Source organism: Pholcus phalangioides, unplaced genomic scaffold (genome assembly GCF_987345545.1).
Source record: "Pholcus phalangioides strain wild (caught in Gottingen) unplaced genomic scaffold, Ppha-v1.0 ptg000015l_1, whole genome shotgun sequence".
NCBI classification, from domain to species: Eukaryota; Metazoa; Arthropoda; class Arachnida; order Araneae; family Pholcidae; genus Pholcus; species Pholcus phalangioides.
The window spans coordinates 74,126,509-74,144,482 of NW_028301608.1; the positions used below are offsets into that span (position 1 = coordinate 74,126,509).

At 37.1% G+C, this 17,974-nt stretch overlaps 1 protein-coding gene across 5 annotated transcripts in view; it reads left to right on the forward strand.

Annotated features, from left to right (window-relative positions):
- The window catches only part of LOC149076666 (peroxisomal acyl-coenzyme A oxidase 3-like), a 390,438-nt gene that overhangs the window by 80,924 nt on the left and 291,540 nt on the right, over nt 1–17,974 (forward strand). For all 5 annotated transcript variants that reach the window (XR_016194088.1, XR_016194089.1, XM_089244296.1 and 2 more), the window contains 2 exons: nt 6,522–6,596; nt 8,274–8,363. Coding sequence is in view for 3 of the 5 variants with exons in the window: in XM_089244296.1 (XP_089100422.1) it covers nt 6,522–6,596; nt 8,274–8,363 (165 nt within the window). In the remaining 2 variants the exon portion in view is untranslated. The remainder of the gene's footprint in view (nt 1–6,521; nt 6,597–8,273; nt 8,364–17,974) is intronic.

The window sequence follows — 17,974 nt, forward strand, 5'->3', positions numbered from 1 at the left end:
CATCTTCCCTGAAGGTAAACATTTAATGCTGAATGCTTTACAAACAAGCCTAATTTGGCAGGAATGCAGCTAAACTTGAAAACTCTGAATCACACATTCATATATGTACATAAAAAAGTGTGACATCTAGCGGAGCTTGTCCAAACCACTTATCAGTTTGCACTGGCTAAGCTTAATATCTTGACCTATGAAATTGAACTAAAAATAGGAAAAAAATTATGAACATTACGAAATATTTTGTGGCACCCCTGTGAGGAAGTCAAGGCACACCAGGGTGCCATGGCACACACTTTGAGAACCCCTGTCTTAGACCCTAATATTTAGTGATCACACATGAAAAATTTCAGGTATCAATATAACTAATTTATTTCTTGCCAAGGTGTATCAAACCCTGATATAACTAATTTTACGGGGCACAGTCTCATCTTAATGCATGCTCTTTCTGGACATTGCCATTTCAAAGATGTGCTTGCTACAGTGATACTTTTATGAGTCAACTAGCTATAATACCCGGCGTTGCCCGGGTATTCTTCAATGAGGTTTTTTTGGATCACGCGATATCTCTTTCTTTCTTTGAGGGACATGCAAACCCTGTCTAAGTTCACCAATATGGCGATTTACTGCGCGAATCATGAAACAAACAAATCTAGATTTAAAGAAACGTAAAAATAAATAAATATATATTTCTCTTTTTAAAGGGTGTTAGGTATTTCAATTCCCCCTTTGAACTTCAAGTTATCTATCTCTGCCTGTTTCTGCTTCAAAAAATGCTTAATTAAAGCTGTGGAATTTTTTCTTTTTACGGGCCCATAATTAATTTTAAAACAACCTAAACTATATGTGAATTTATGCAGTTGAATATTAAAAGACAGTACGGAGACATTAGTTTTCATGCTTGAGAAGATATAAATAAAAAATTTAAATCAATGTTATTACATGGATATCAAACTCAAAAGTAGGTCTGGCTTACTTCATATTTAATTTTTTGGGCTTCGTATATCTCTCAAAGCGAACTCAATATTTCAAAAATTGAGTATTTAATATGATTTTTAAAATTATTGATGTGACAGAAAAAACCCCCACCGAATTTCCGCATTTCTACATTAAAATCGGCAATTTTAACACTGACTTCTATGAGGATCACCCTTTTCCTGACCCTCTAAGCAATACTGATGATGATTATGACGTGATTCAAAAAACCTCATTACTGGGAGTATTGAAAATATGACAAACTATTATAAAGGCATAAATATTATACATACATTGGCAGCGTTGAAGAAATGACAAACTATTGTAAAGGCACGTCTGAAACGCATTGCTAGGGAACGACGGTAACCAAAGTAAACGTTCGGAAAGTGATTGTTAAGACCCAAAAACCATTGTTGCCCTACGTTTTTTTGCCCATTTAGGGCATTTGCGCTGCTCTGATGAAATTTTAAAGTAGCCTATCATTCAAGTAGGGTCCCATTTGGTATATATGCAAAATTTGGCGATGATTGGTCTAAAATTGTAGATTTGTATAGAGAACACACAGACAGAAAATCAATTATATATATATATAGATTTAAACTAACAGACAAAGCTGCTTTAATTGCTGTAATTTTAAGATATAAAAAATTTTGTGTCAATTTTTTTATAGCTTTATTATCTAATTGAATAATCAGTTGTCAACTAAAACTGTAACATTCTCTTTCTGCTTATAATTATCAATCAAATATACATTTATATAGAAATGTCCTCTTCACTTGTCAATACAAGATTTATCGAAAGACTGGTTATTTGTGGAGATGAAGATTACAAGGAAGAAAATTCATCACTGCCCCCACGGGGACTCGAACCCCCGGTCTCTCGCTTGCCGGACGAGCGCTCTACATTTAAGCTATGGAAGCAGATGGAATATTTCAACCTTGGAGCGTAACCTTGGATACGCTCCAAGGTTGAAATATTCTATCTGCTTCCATAGCTTAGATCAGTGGTTTCCAACATTTCCCAGTCCGCGTACCCCCAGCTGGCTCGGTTCCTTTCCGCGTACCCCCAACCCCAAATCCTCCAGACTCCCCCCCCCCCCCTCCAATCTGTTTCACCCATTACAGTTTTTGAAAAAATTCAAAAAAAGGTACATGTTGAATTAAATTAAATGGTCTATTTTTTCATTATTCAGATTTTTTTATTGTTCAAGTAAGCAAACAAATTAACACAAAGATTGGGAAAAAAAAGTAACGTGATGTTTGGGACTGTATTGAATTACAAAGTTTTGAAAAATTAAGCTCAAAAGAGGATTAATACAAACTCAAATCCGGAGCTGCGTTCAGTTTGCTTCTATATTTATTTTTTATGTAAGTATACGAAGAAAACGTCCGTTCAACCAGCTCCGTGCTAACAAACGGCAACAATAACATTATGGCTTTTCTAGAAAGTTCAACGTATTCATCACCGCGGCAAGCACAAAAACTGACTAGTTTCACCATTCCATCATTGAAGAGGATCTGATGTGAGCTCTAGCAATTTCTCCTTTTCTGGAATCGACAATCAAAAGCCGGTTCAAAATGCTTTGAAAGGATTAGATATCCACCAATCACCCATTTCCGGGTCTGAAAAATATTTTAATAATAACGTGATCTTCACATATTCCCAAGGAATCAGCACGATCTGTCCAGGGAATTTGTTAGTGTTAGTCGACATCCATGCCCAAACCGGGATTCAAACCCAGACCTGGACAGTGAGAAGCTAATTCCCTAACCGCTCGACTGCCAGGCAGCAAACGAGGATTTTAATCCTTCCAAGTGGCTGACTGTTAAATTTAGCTCGGCTTGTGACAAGAAATCGTGAAGTGTTTCAAACACTTCCCAAAATAAGGACTACCTCGTGCCGAAGTTCAAGCAGCCACGTCAGGACTTTACCCCCGGACAACCACCTAACTTCGGTGTGCAAAAGCAAAGCGTTGTGAAGGCTGTCCATGTCTTCACACAATAATTTAAACAACCTGGAGTTGGTACGATTCACCTTGACAAAGGTGACTGCTTCATCAAGAACATTTCGCAAATTTGGAGACAACGGTTTCGATGCAGAGATCTGTCTGGGAATGTAGCAGCGAGTCCATTTCATTTTAGGAGCAAATTCTGCCATGTGTGCACGAAGGCCGGAGTAGCAACCTTCCGTGGATTTTCCTCCATCTGTGGTGAGCCCAATGGATTTTCACCATTGAATTCTTTTTCCAAGGAAATAATGATTAATTGCTTCAAATAAGTCTTCAAAACAGTCGTACAACACCTTCAATGGGTGACACATACAAAAAATATCCTTCGAATTCTGTCTTTCAAGTACTCTGTAATTACAAGTAACTCAGGATACTGCGCAATGTCGGTACTTTTGTCGACTTGGATAGACAAAAAATTCACAACCTTTGACGTAACTTATGACTGTTCTCTCAACATCGTCTGACATGTCCTGTATTCTTCGAGATACCGTATTATTTAAGAGATATTTAACTCATTATAAGAGCACTTTCCTCTGCAAACATGCATCTGACGGCATATTTTCACCAATAGTGTGATTTTTTTCCTCGTCTCGCAATACGACAGCTAATGTAGTTGGAGGTTTCGGTAGCTTTGGCAGAATCACTTTTGGAAGATTCAAAATATGCTTTAACGTTTTCAGATCCACGGTATTTCATTTTGGTGTTTCAGTACGCTTCCACACAGATCCAGTTTTTAGCCACTGATCCATAGCGCAAATCACGTGAGTAGTAGGTGCTTGGTAGAAAAGTTGACATAGCAAATTGAGGGAATAAAACGCCCACAACAGAAGTTAAACACAGCATGAATTAATTCTTCGTTTATATGCTCAGCCTGGCATGCGTTAACAATCAAATCCAAAACACCGAAGAAAAGTTAGCCGAGAAGAAGGAGTACGCGAATCCGGATCATAGGTTGGGCGGGACAAGGGAAGGCCGAACCTTCCATCGGACGCAACCCCTCTGTTATAGAAGATTTTATTGATAGGGAAATCAATATATTACAACTGACAATATTAGTAGAAAACCTCTACCTACTTTTAAAAATTTGTTTTAATGTTTTTCAATCATTTTGTTGGTTTTTTAGATGGATGGCCGCCATTACCATTTTATTTTCGCGTACCCACCTACCACAGCCTCTCGCGTACCCCCGGTTGGGAACCGCTGGCTTAGATGGTAGAGCACTTGTCCGGCAAGCGAGAGACCGGGGTTTGAGTCCCCGTGGGGGCAGTGATGAATTTTCTTCCTTGTAATCTTCATCTCCACAAATAACCAGTCTTTCGATAAATCTTGTATCAAATATACATTGTTTTCTACAACCTTTTCTATACATTGTTTCATTTGCTAATTTTTTTCATTGAAAGATCTCATTGTTAAAAAAGTTCTTTTAAGAGTAACACTTTTTAAAGTAACTACATTTTGTAACTACAAATCTTTTATTTTATTTTTTTACTTTATCATTTTATTATCTTGTTTTCATTTGTCCAACAATTTTTTGTCATTTGAATCATTTATTATTCCATAATAAAGGTTTTTCATCTCCCCTTTTTCATAGTTAAATTTTTCCTTTCTGGTGTTGTACACAAATTCTATTGAACCTATAGTAATGAAAAATCTTATAGCCATAAATAATAAGTTTTCGTAACTGAAATATCCATTATTTTCCAACCTTCAGCAATTAGGAATAGTACTGTGTTTATTTCATGTTTTCAAAACCATTAGTAAAAGTAGCTTTCTTTCGGCTAAGTGATAATTGCTCCATATAACTTTTAACCCCCCCCCCCAGGAGGGGTTGAATTTTGACATTTGACGAAGTTTTCTTAGACTTAAAACAAACATTCGATTATGTTGATTTAAATATTCTAACAAATGAACACTTCTCAGCAGGCATAAGAGGTAATGTACTATATGGGTTTAAAACTTATTACTACAACCATAAAAGTACGCAAAATTTTCTTGAAGGGGGTTTCAGATTTTTATTCCTTTCTGAGGGAGGGGGGATGTTAAGTTTTTTCCTGTAAAATAACACTATAATCGGTCGGCTGAAGTTGGTTTTCTGTGGTTCCCAACTTCAAGGCACAAATGCGAGCCGATCTCCCCGTTAAAAAGTCTCGCCACAGAGAGCGTCCTACAACAATAAATCATCCAATCATAACACTTCACTCATAGTTGGAAAAACGGTGGCAGATGGCAGCACTACACATAACAAGCATTACAGAGAAACAACAAAACCTCACGTCAGGTTTCCCTATACGTACACGCACATTCCCGCATGTACCGATTCGTTGGGGGGGGGGGGTTCCGCGGGGTGCATGTGTGGTGTAGTAGTAGTAGGTAGGGCCTCCAAAAAATGGCTCGGGGATCCATGATGTTCTTAAGTCAGCCACCTCGTTGGGCAATTTGCCTGTTGTGCCGTTGTATTTGTATAATCTTGGCTGCCCTCCCCCTTTGCGTATGCCAATGGCTACAACAGGAAACAAGTTGCCATAATAAATGGTAAAATCAGCACATTTCAAAATGTAATGAAAGGAGTCCCACAAGGATCGGTCCTTGGGGCATATTTATAGTTTATATTAATGATTCATATAAAATGAAATAGAATGGTAAAATCTAATAATAAAATAATTACAAAGTAAGTAACTCACATACTCAATCACTCACTCTCTCATGGGCTGAATAGCTATCTCGCTCATGGACTGACTGACTCACTTATTGACTCAGTAACTCAATCACTCACTCCCTCACTAACTGATAGTAACCCTGTTTGTGATCAGTAGTTGGAAATAGGGAGGAAAAGTTCTAGATCAGTGTTCTTCAACCTTTTAATAATTGTTGATCAGTGAAAATAGTTGAAAAATTTTGTGAACTGGCGAAGAATAAAAAATGAATGGGAGGAATAATTTGAGGGTTGACAAAAGATTGACACTGTGAATAGGAGAAATACTTTGCAGACAGGGAAAAAAATAAATAGGTGAAGTAGTTTGTCGGCCAACCAAAAAAGTAGATATATAGAAGAAAAAATTTGTAGATCTGCAAAAATATATAAAATATGCTAAATAATTAGAGGATGGATAAAAATGAATTAATACACTAAATAATTAGAGGATGGATAAAAATGAATTAATACACTAAATAATTAGAGGATGGATAAAAATGAATTAATACACTAAATAATTAGCATATCAACCAAAAAATGAAATAGCATAAAATAATTAATGGGCGACAAAAAATAAATATGGAGAAATAATTTACAAACCTGCTGACAGCTAAGACAGAAATAAGAACAAGTATGAAGATAGTATAATAATTAAAATAAATCTTAAATTGCGTAGCAGTTAATAAATTCATGAATGTTTTGTGGGTCGACACCGGTTAAAGAATGTTGTTTAGGGTGCAAATTTATGGTTGTAGTGAACGTTTTGAATTTCATTTCAAACTATTCAATTCAAACTAGCTGTCACGGAAAATTTTTCATATGGAAATTATAATTTGTTTTTTTTCTTTGCAGTATTTTGTCATTGTTTTGCGATTGTCTGGTACAAAGCGCAATATGCAGTTGATAAACAAAGTTAACAACTTTGAGGTAAATGATATTGTAGTTTTCTTTTGTTTTTCTTCAATTCATGTGACTCGGCATGGTATTGAATGCATGCAACATAAATTAATTACTATCGCCCGTTTTTCCATCTGTGCAATATATATTGAAATCTCTGGAAACAGGCTAATTTTTGTCTCATCAAATACTTGTTTTTTTTTGTGTGTTGTCCCCCCTCCTCTTTCAAAATGGTGAAAAATTTTTTATTTCCATGTGCACATTGATGTAGTATGACTTTGTTATGGTGTAATTATGCTACAGTCTACGCTTGATTTTACAAACCTCCGATTTGCAAACATCCCTTTTTACGAATTGCTCCTTCATCCCCCATAGAGCAAATATTAAAATCTGCTCTATTTTACAAACTCTCATTTCTATTAACTCTTTTATTTAACTATTTTACGAACTTCATTTGGAGCAGCTTGACTTAGATGGTTCTTGCTCCAATAAAAGGAAAATCCAACAAACTTTGTTTTTCTGCTATTTTATTTCTTGTTATTTTATTCTTCCAGGTGCCTCTGATTTTGTTGTAGTAGAAAGTAAACTTCAATTGAGACGTTCTATGTGTTCTAACAGAAGGCATAGGAGGGGGGTTAGAGAGTTCACCAATTTGTCATGACCAAAAGCAGGTGTTTTGTGAACACCTAGCAGGAACTCGATTAAATTGTTGGCAGGCTGGCTATGACTGACTTTATTTTCATGCATTATTATAGGTTGAACTGGTGATGTGAGAAATGGTATGATAAATTACTCAGTGGTTCTCAGCATAGCTCTAAGATCTCTGCGTGCCTTTCTAGGAGCTCCATCAATGCTCAAGGAAAATAAAATAAATGAGGAAATTCAACTAATAAATTCAAAAAAGAAGTGACCTACGGGACTTTGCCACAAAAATTATTGATAAAAAATGGCTCTGCTAGTCAAAAAAAAGTTTGAGAATTGATGCATTAACTTGTTCATAAGGCCTTTTCCGAGTCAATTGAACTCTACTTTGGCCAACTGCTGTTTGCTTACTTTCCTCTTCACAAATCACTATGTCAGCAAAATGGAAAAGATTGTGCTTGACTTTGGATAAAAAAGATAAATAAATTGATGTGCGAAATCCTACAAAAACAGAAATTGCTTTTTAAAGTATCAGATTCCAAAACTTACATTGAGTTCTCTAATCAGCAAAAGATTGTTTCTGCGACAAATGATTCCAACAGCATTCCACTATTCAAAAAATGTTTCATAGAATCAGGATTTGCACAAAATTTTATCCTACATTAATTCCATGGAATCTTATATCTAACAAAATTCTGCGATGAAGCAAAGAAAAATGAATGGTTTTTTTGTTTTTGTTTTTTCTGTTAGTTGTCCAATAAATATGGAAAACTAACTCATTTCTTATTTTTTTCACTTTTTTCATCATTCCCCCATTTATGAACTTTCGATTGTACAAACTAATTATCAAGTCCATACCGGTTTGTAAAAACAAGCGTCAACTGTATTTTACTTCACAAAATTGCTCTGGTGTATCCTATCTAGAACAAATTTACTCATCGAATGAATTTACTTGAGTAATTCTAGTGATAATAAAAATTGCTGTGATCAATATCTAGATCCATTTAAATCTATTTAATACCATTCAATATTCTTATGTTTTTGTCTATCAATTTACTGCTGCAGGCTATAGGATGTTTTGCTCTTACTGAAATGTCTCATGGCACCAACACAAGAGCTGTGCAGACTACAGCAACTTATGTTCCTTTGACACAAGTAATTTACTTACTTTAAACTCTTGAAAAAGTTTTATCCCCCCTCCCCCATACCAATCAAGTTGTATCTATGGTTTTTCATCTGTACATTTAATATCAAAAAAGGTTTTTTTCTTATAGTCTGTTTTTGGTTAAGTTGAAAGTGAAGGGAAGGGTAGAGAATGTATTTTCTCATAGCTGAATATAGTTTCCGTGCATCTGAGGCTGTTGAGAAACATATATAAAGAAGTTTTGGTGTTATTGATGATTTTGGAAAAAATACAGAAAAACAGATTGTTTAAAACCAACAGATTGAACTTAAAACCAATGAATAAGAAAAAATATTGGTTACCATCATGAATAATCTCATAGCAACTTCTTCCACTTTTCGCTCTATATTCTCAGAAGTTACATTGTCATAATTGCCCTGACGTGTTGATCTGTATTTTGTCATAATTTTTTCTATTTCATTTATTTGTTCATGGCTATAATAGTAAGCAGTCTTGCACATACACATGACTTTTTTTTTTTGCTCTTTATAGCTTCCAGTGGACAACCAGCCTTAACATTAAAATCATGTTAAAAAATGGCACATGGGAGATTTGTCTGTGAAACTACATATATTGGAATGCTAGGTTAACATTTATTCACCATTGTATTCACAAATGAAATATAATTTTGGTTTAAATGTGTATCAAAAATAGTTCTAACATTTTTGGTGTTTTAACTGAAGAATAGGAGACATTTCATAGTTTGTACATCATGGCTCTATGCATTAAAAAGTATCCTTATAATGAACTTTGGTGGAATGATAGGTACTTTAAGTCAGTGTCATCAAAGCCAGGGTTCTGTGGGTGCGAGCACCTGCTTCATTTCATGGCACAGATTATAGCACCCTCCAAAATTGATGGAATTAATTCTATTATTACAATCATATATCCTACTCTCCTACACAAGGGCGTAGCGTGGGGGGGGAGACTTGGGGGGTCTGGTCCCCCCCCCCTGAAATGTGAAAAAATTACCGAAAAAAGGGAAAAAGCTGGCCAAATCCATTGTTCTGTCACTTTGGTCCCCCCCCCCAGGAAATGAAAGTGGTCCCCCCCACCCCGAACGAAATTTCTGGCTACGCCCCTGCTCCTACACAAAACTCAAGCCAACCACCTAATGTTTCGTCTAAAACACTTCCAACACTCCTGCTTCCAGGAATACATACACAGTACAGCCAGCTGTTTTGAATGATATTGCTGTTTAACCACTTAACAGTTTTGTGGAACACTGTTCAGGTGCTGCAAAAGGGTCTTTTTGTAATTTGCCCATATGCTGCTCGGGCAGCATATTTTCCTACGTCAATCCTCTGATTTGCCTAGTGTTTTGTCTTTTTTTAGTTCACAGTGTTTCTAATAGATGGCTCTAGTTATCCAGTAAAGTTTGGATTGCAAAACTAGTGTAAACTGGATATTTTTGTCCTGTTTGTGATATAGGGCTTTGCTTATCCCTGTTTTGAAATTTACCATACAAAAGCTGAGTTTTGAAATGAAATAAAAATGTAAGTATTAAAAAAATGCATGCTCTTTTCTGACATCCATTTCTATAAAGTATTCTTTCCAGTTCAGCTAGTAGTTTGAAAAAACAACAAAGTAAAAATGTAATTTTTTTAAAGTAAAAATGTCATTTTTTTTTGCCGCAATTAAAAAATAGCATAAATTAATAAATACAATACTTGTAACCGTTCCCGAGACTGCAGATTTGAATTTATGTAATTGACTTGAATACAAAATTGTTTATCAAAAATTTTGTACTTACACTGGTGAAATAAATTAAAAGAATTTGCATATTTTATCGAATTTCATGAAAAGAACTGAACTGAATGTAAAACTACTGCTTCTAGACAAAAATGCAAATCTTGTACGTCAAATACTTAAGTGTACACGTGTGTGTAGGCGGAGCCAGTAGAGAAACAGGCTTTATAAGCGTGCATAAGTTACGACACATTTCGTTCGCTAGCACACCTCGGCGAATTTCTTGGTGTTATTTTGCAGCAATCTGTTAATTTCAAATTGTAACAGTAAAAATGAGTAACCACCAACGTTTAGATGATGGAATGAGTTGGCGAATTGTGGGGAGGCTAGAAGCAGGCCAGATCTCAAGTCCAGATTTGTAGAGTGTTCAATTTAACGCCCAGTGTCATCTGTAACTTATGGAAACAGTTCCAGGATACCGGATCCATCGAGAGAAAACCTGGGCAAGGTCGTCCAAGAGCCACGATGGCCCGAGAAGATCGCCATTTGTCCATTATAGCGAGGCGTAACAGGAGTGCTACAGCTTTTCAGCTCTCTCGTGTCTTGTATGCAGCCACAGGAACCCGTGTATCAAGGGTGACTGTTTCCAAAAGACTTCATGAGAGAGGGTTGTTTGCAAGAAGACCTGCTGTTTGCATCCCGCTCACTTCTACGGACAGGAGAATCCATTTATCATGGTGCAGAGAGCGTAGAGATTGGAGTATGGATCAATGGGCGACCGTTCTCTTCACTGATGAGTCCCGGTTCAGCCTAAGCACAGATTCTTGCCGTACGTTCATATGGAGAGAACCAGGGACCCGCTACCTACCCTCCAATGTCCGCGAAATCGACCATTATGGCAGAGGAGGTTTAATGGTCTGGGCAGGCATCATGTTGGATGGCCGTACACCTCTCCATGTCTTTGAAAGAGGCACTGTGACTGGTGTGAGGTATAGGGCTGAGGTCTTGGAGCCCCGTGTTCGCCTTTTCAGGGGTGCGGTTGGCCCTGAGTTCATTTTAATGGACGATAACGCGAGGCCACATAGAGCTCTTCGGCTTGACGATTTTCTAGAGAGTGAGGATATTCGCCGGATGGATTGGCCAGCCAGATCTCCAGACCTTAACCCTATAGAGCATGTCTGAGACGCTCTGGGGAGGGCAACTGCAAGTCGCAACCCCCCCCCTCCTCCAGGAACCATCCAGGGAATGAAAACAGCGTTGCTGAACGAGTGGGACAAATTGCCACAGGAAATGATAAACTGCCTTATTTCAAGTATGAAATCACGTTGCGAGACCTGTATATCTGTAAGAGGGGACCATACCCCCTATTAACCCATCTTTTTGTTTATTCTGCAACTGCTGTTTCATACCTTCCGACTCCAACGAGTGTTACGCACGATCATGCGTGTGTATTACAATTATTGAATGGTTATTTGTTCTGTATTGTATCAATGTATGTACATATCAAATTTCATTAAAATCGGTACAGTAGTTCTAGAGATAATCGACCAAGTCTGCAAATTCTCTTAATTTCTTACACCAGTGTATAAAGACTATGAAAATTTTTCAGCCCATTTGAAGGGCTGCTGTTCCAGACAGCAAATAGTGCCCTCAGTAAGCAAAAATCATCTTAAATAGACTTGTGTGAAACATTTTGACAGCTGCTCTTTCAAACAAGGTGTCAAAAGCCTGGAACACCAGAAACAAGAATCAAGCTGATAAAAAGATGTTTGAGAACAAAAGACAGTGCAGTTGTTTTATTTTGAAAAGGGGGGGGGGTTAATGAAAATGTTCTTGTTAATTTCACTGTTCCAATTTATAAATATCTGCTCCGAATCCTAAATTTTGCTGCTCCAAAGCTGTTCCGAAATGGACTTTGTCACTTCCCACCCCCGTATTTATGATATAGTATAGTATATTATGATATAGATGAGGTAACAAATCGAATGCTTTTGTAATATTGAGCATGATCACCGCTACAAGAATCTTCCTGCATGTATTGTTGTGCAATTTTCATTAAGTCAAGCAGAGCCATTTCACAAGATCTTCCACAGCGGAAGCCGTATTGATAATAATTTACTGCATTGTCCATTTCAATGAAGTAAGTAAGCCTCTGGATTAATATTTTTTTCCAGAAGTTTTCCACACACAAGTGAAAGAGCAATTGGGCTCTTTTACCAAAACCATTGGATATCGGTTTTTCTTTAAGAAAAGAAATTTACAGATCTTAAAATAATTAAGGGAAGGTTCTCAGCTTGAGACACTTATTGAAGTCCCTAGTTAGTGAAGGGCCAGCTTGGTAAACCGTTTTCATTATTGGATTAGTGATGAAGTCAATGCCTGGTGCTTTTCTAGGATTAAGTTCGTGAAGAATTTTCTCTATTTCAGCGAATGAAATTGCATGATCTGAGATTTTTGTGTAATTAACAGAGGAGTTGATTAGCATCTCTTCTCCGTTATTGCAGGAAAATAATTGCTTCAGTTGCATCTCTGCAGCTTGACCAATGGAAAATATGGGTTCTAAAAATATTTTGCAAAATGGTGAATCTTTTCTTTTTTAAAGTAGATTTGTAAGCTTTACCAAATGCTTCTGTCTGTTCTTCACAATATTTTGTACAGCATTTGGCTTTTGTGTATCTGAGTTTCTTTGTACTCTGCAATAGCTGCCGCATATTTTCCCCGGTGTTGCTGAACATCAATCCCATAGAACAAAACAATGAACATCTCCGCTAATTATACGAAGTACAGACGACTGGATACCAAGTGAAGATAATTGGAAAGAAAAGTGACATTCCTCTGCGGGGAATCAAACCACCAACCTCACCTTTTCGGGCGTGTTTTTTACCATTGAACTACAGAGAACAGACATTTTCTTCCCCTAAGAACACTGTGTTCCTTTGGGCTGAATGGGACTGTGCAATAGACAGCCTTCTTTTTTGAATCATACATAATCATTTACATAATACTTTTTTCTCTTTAAAGATTGAGAGAAAACTATATATTTAGTTTTTTTCTGCGGTTTTTAAAAAAAAATTCTTTCTGAGATTGTATCAGGGCGGCTCATAATGAAGGTGCTTGCCTTCTAGGAGAATTTCTGATTTTTAAGTTTGATGCTCTAAGTCATCTGAATGTTGATTCAGTTTTTCAAAACTAATATATATCCCATGGGTTTTATTACTGTTTAATTGAAAAAATATTCAAAAGCGAAATGTGGTTTTCATTTGCAAGAGAATTAAAGCTTGTAGCAAGAGATTCAATTAAACGACAAGTTCAGTACATATTTTCTGTGCTCGAAGAGTAGGGCCTTAGACCTAAGGGCTCTGTAAGTAAGGATGTAATAGTGGAGAGGGAAATCTCTATACTTCTGTTTGTTATGCCTTCCTCGCGCATTAGATCCTTCACTTCAATCATGGTAACTACTGATACGATACACAGTAACTTTTGTTTGGAAACAGGAATATGAAAATATGCTCTGAGAATGTCCAATTTTTGCCATGCAGCACATTCATCAGATCATGAATATGTGGGACAGGTATCTATCGGGTGAACTAACTGCATTTAGACAACAATAATCTCCACATACCCTGCATGAGACATCTTGTTTATGAACTGCGTGGATCAGTGATGGCCAAGGTGATCTTGATGGTCTACATATCCCTTGTTCCATAATATATTCAAACTTTTTTTTATCTTCTTTTAGGACCTTGGGATGTAATCTCCTCGGTTTAGAGTACAGTGGCAAGGGCCGCAACTAGGGGACAAACAGACGGGTCTCATGCCACTGGCACTGGACCAGAGGGGAGCGCAAATTTCATTCAGAAACCTCTCCAACATTACAAGGGGGCGTCAAAATGTGGGCTTGCCCCGGATGACCAAGCATCTAGTTGCAGCCCTGACAGTGGTGGACCCTTTGTTTGTATGTAATTCACCATGTTGCGTTTGACTGCTTTGCAAAAATTTGGTGTGGGATTTCTGGACATTCTTTCAAAATATCCACATATTTAGAACTTTTCGAAATTAACTAAATTTCAGATTGTGGAATGTTTTGTAATTTAACTAAAAATATGTGAATTCATTTTACATTCCAGAAGCTTTTTGTTATTCAGCTCTTTGTTGTCTACTAATGAACCAAAATTTTTCAAGAGATTAACTCCAATAATCGGAATTGAGACTGGGATGATTATGAAACTCCATTTGAAGCACTTCCATAATAAAAGGTCAATGGTTAAAACTCTTTTTGACAAAATATTGGGATTTTAGTGCCATTGGCAGCAAACAAATGTCGATCGGAAGGCTTCAGTTTACAGTTTCGATGGGGACAGTATGCATGACACGTCACTTCCAAAATCAATCAAAAATGTCAAATGAGTGTCCAACGAAAATATGCAATTGGTTTTGTGTTTATGCTGCACTGTTTTCAGTGTCATTCAACAACACAGCACACATTATTCGTTTTTTTGCATTTCAAAAGTTACAAGGTTTACGACATTTATACGACTTTTCCCTGAATTATGCATGGTAATAGTAAATATTTGTTTCCTGTTGCAGATTTTTTTTTGGGGCAAAAGGTTTTCTTGATTTCGAGACTGTGAGCGTGGCCTGTGTTGTGTAGTAGGAAAACTTCACTCATCTACTTTTCGCATTAGGGGCCATTCAAGTATTACGTAAGCAGATTTTCAGCCATTTTTGACCCCAATTCCCTTGTCAGCAAAAGTCGGTCAAACACTGAACCCCCTCCCCCGTCATCAAAATTTCGTCAGCAGCTTAGAATATTTCATATCTTCAAAAAGGGGCGGTTGATGTAAGCAACCTTCAAACCCCCCCCCCCCTTATCAAAAGTCAACAAATCCAAAAATTTCGTTGCAGCGTGCGCTATTTTGAATGCAGTTGCTTTTTCAGAATTTCCGGTATTTTTGGTCATTTTGCTCAAATTATTCTGTGAGCAGCAAATTTTATTCGTAGATTTCGGTGCTTAAGTAATTGCACATCCAAACTGGGCATTAGCGGCATGATACAGCTTAATACATGATACATACCCGAAACTGTGTTGTTATCAGCTGCTGATATTTGATAATGAGGTCTTTGCATGGTATCATTTAATTGCCTTGGGTCTAGACAAATAGTTTTTTGGGTGTATTCACCACAACCATGTTGCTGACCCACTGAATTAGGTCCTATTATTTCAGTTATTCCATTATCACTCATGCATTTAAGCTCCTCTTTCACTTTTCCATGAACAGCCAAAGTAACTTTTCATGGTGCTACTGCATTTGGTGTACAATTTTATTTCAATTTAACTTTTACAGTGCATTTGAGTCGTCCCACACAAGTAAAAAACATCTGAGAATTCCCTCATAACTTCTTCCGGTTAATCACTCTTATGCAAATTTTGCTTATTTCCATAAGGTCATTCAATCTTTTAATTAGTCCTATCGTATGACAAGTTACTAGGCATGTAGACAAGGAACTCAGGATTGTTACAAGAAATTTGAAACTTTTCTTCAAGAGTTAATGAACACTTGCCCAATAGTGCAACTTCATTATCACTAGTCTAGTACTGGTTGTTTACTTTTCTTTACAGTTGGCTTTATTTTCCATTTTAGCAGTTCACTCTTAGGTATAATGTTCACTTGTGCTCCTTTATCTAGCTTGAATGTGACTTAGTTCCCATTAACCATGATCTTCTGAAGCCACACAGTTTGGTTTTTGATTATCTAAGGCAGGGCTTTCCCAATGTGAAAGCTCGTGTGGAACCCTTGTTTATTATGAGACTATTCCGCGGAAGAAATTTTAAATATTTCTTCAATGTACAGGGTGTCTCAAAAGTCAGCATTTGCTCTGTAGAACAAGATTTCTCACTTGTAGATAAAATGTGTCTAAAAAATATATTTGTTAGTTACACATAGTGTAACCATATGACCCATATTTTACAAGACAGAATTATTTTTTTCATACTATTCAGCTATTTCATCAGTTTTGTAAAATGTTAATTTTGTCAAGCTTGCTAAAAAAATGCACTTCGAAAATTTTAAATCATGAATTCGTTATTTGAACGTGTGCTATGCATCAATTGAAATTGATTTTTTTTTTCTATTTCATTTGGTCATCCTAATTATTCACTGCATGTTTGCAGATCGATAAGTTGCTCAGCTACTTGACTGTCAAGTTTCAAGAAGCAGATGTATCGACCATATATCGGTCAAACCAGACGTGACCCAGGCTCCTTCCGGAATGGGACATTCGTTATTATGTACAACTTCCAGATACATGTCTTTGAAGCTGACATTCCATATATTCCCCATTGAATGCAGGAATGTTCAGCTTCTGGAGTTTGAACCCGCTTGTCACAGTGACCGGATTCTGGACTTGAGATGCATAGTTGGAGTTCGATGCCTCCACCATGTTCTTGGCATTGGTGAATCAATTCATCTTCGATTTGACGTCTAAATACTGCTTCGACTTCTCCCATCTCCGATAACTCATCTGTCATACTCCATGAACCTTTTGAAGGCATCTTCAATCTGTTCTAGTCTCACCAGTACTGCTTCCGTTGATGTAGAGTCCTTTAGCATTAGGACTCAGATGCTGCAAAACTGGCAATGCGCGTCAGAGTGACCTTTTCTCGTCCTCGTAGCTTGACAATTTCCATCTGAGTCAGCATTTTCAGGCAAGATCAGATTCGGATCCCAACTGAGTCCCTAAAAATTTTCTGTTTGTGTCTGTGAAAGGATAGAAGAATTCCGGGTATAAATGATAAAAAAAAACTTTATTGAACTTCGAATTAATCAGATAAAAAAGCTGCCATACTTCTGGAAACGGTGGTAACAACAACAACACAGACACGCTTCAGCTCCGAAGACCAAACATATCCACGAGAAAATTAAAAGAAAAAATATAAAGAATGCAAATGCATCTGGTGGCGCATTACTGAACTATAAACACAATTGTTTCTGCGTGTGTTCATGCGGATTAGACGTCGCCCAGATGTGACAATTATGGGTATTAACATCGCCATGAAGCAAAAAATGAGCTTCATCTGTCCACCCACAAGATGTTAAAGACCCAGGTGGGATTCTGTTCGATTTTGAAGGAAGTCCACCTCGCAAATGCTTCCCTCTGTACCGTATCCGCCGGTAAAAGTTCATGGCATGACTGCAATCTGTGGGTATAGATCAGGGAGGATTCAGTGAAGAATATTGCACACCAAGGATGGTGATAAGTCCAAGCGTCTGGCAGCTTCACGAGCACTACTGGTCTCTGCAGTTGATTTGGATGCTAACGCATCCATTTCAGCTGCAAGGCGCGGCGAACGTGCCTTCCTTAAACATGGTCGTCCCACTCTTACACGATCCTCTAGTTTCCTCAAACCTCTGAACAAGTTTTATGAGGCCTGTCGCTGTTAAAGGCCCTTTTCCAATGCTCACATTTTTCTAAACTTGGAATTTACTTAAGCCAATGGTCTCTGATTCCTGCTTGACATAAAACAATTCACCAACCAAACTTTACCCTTCACACTCAGCATCTTTGTTCACATACACGCTTTAAATAGCGAACTGATTGTGGATTAGGAGCACAAGTTTTTATAACCGTCTCGTTTGCATATGTCCACTGAAGTCACTTGTACCAGCGCCATCTATTGGCTGTTTTTGAGTAATTTTTCCTTTCTTTATAAAACTCCTGTGTGACCTAGCAATGCTAACCCTGCAAACTTTTTTATTTCAGCTATTTTTCCGGTTTTATTTATTTTAAAATTTTCTACGGCCTTTTTGCCCACCCTGTATATGTATATATATATATATATGTATATATATCATAGTATCACAACACAAAATATAACAGAAAATTATGAGAGTTA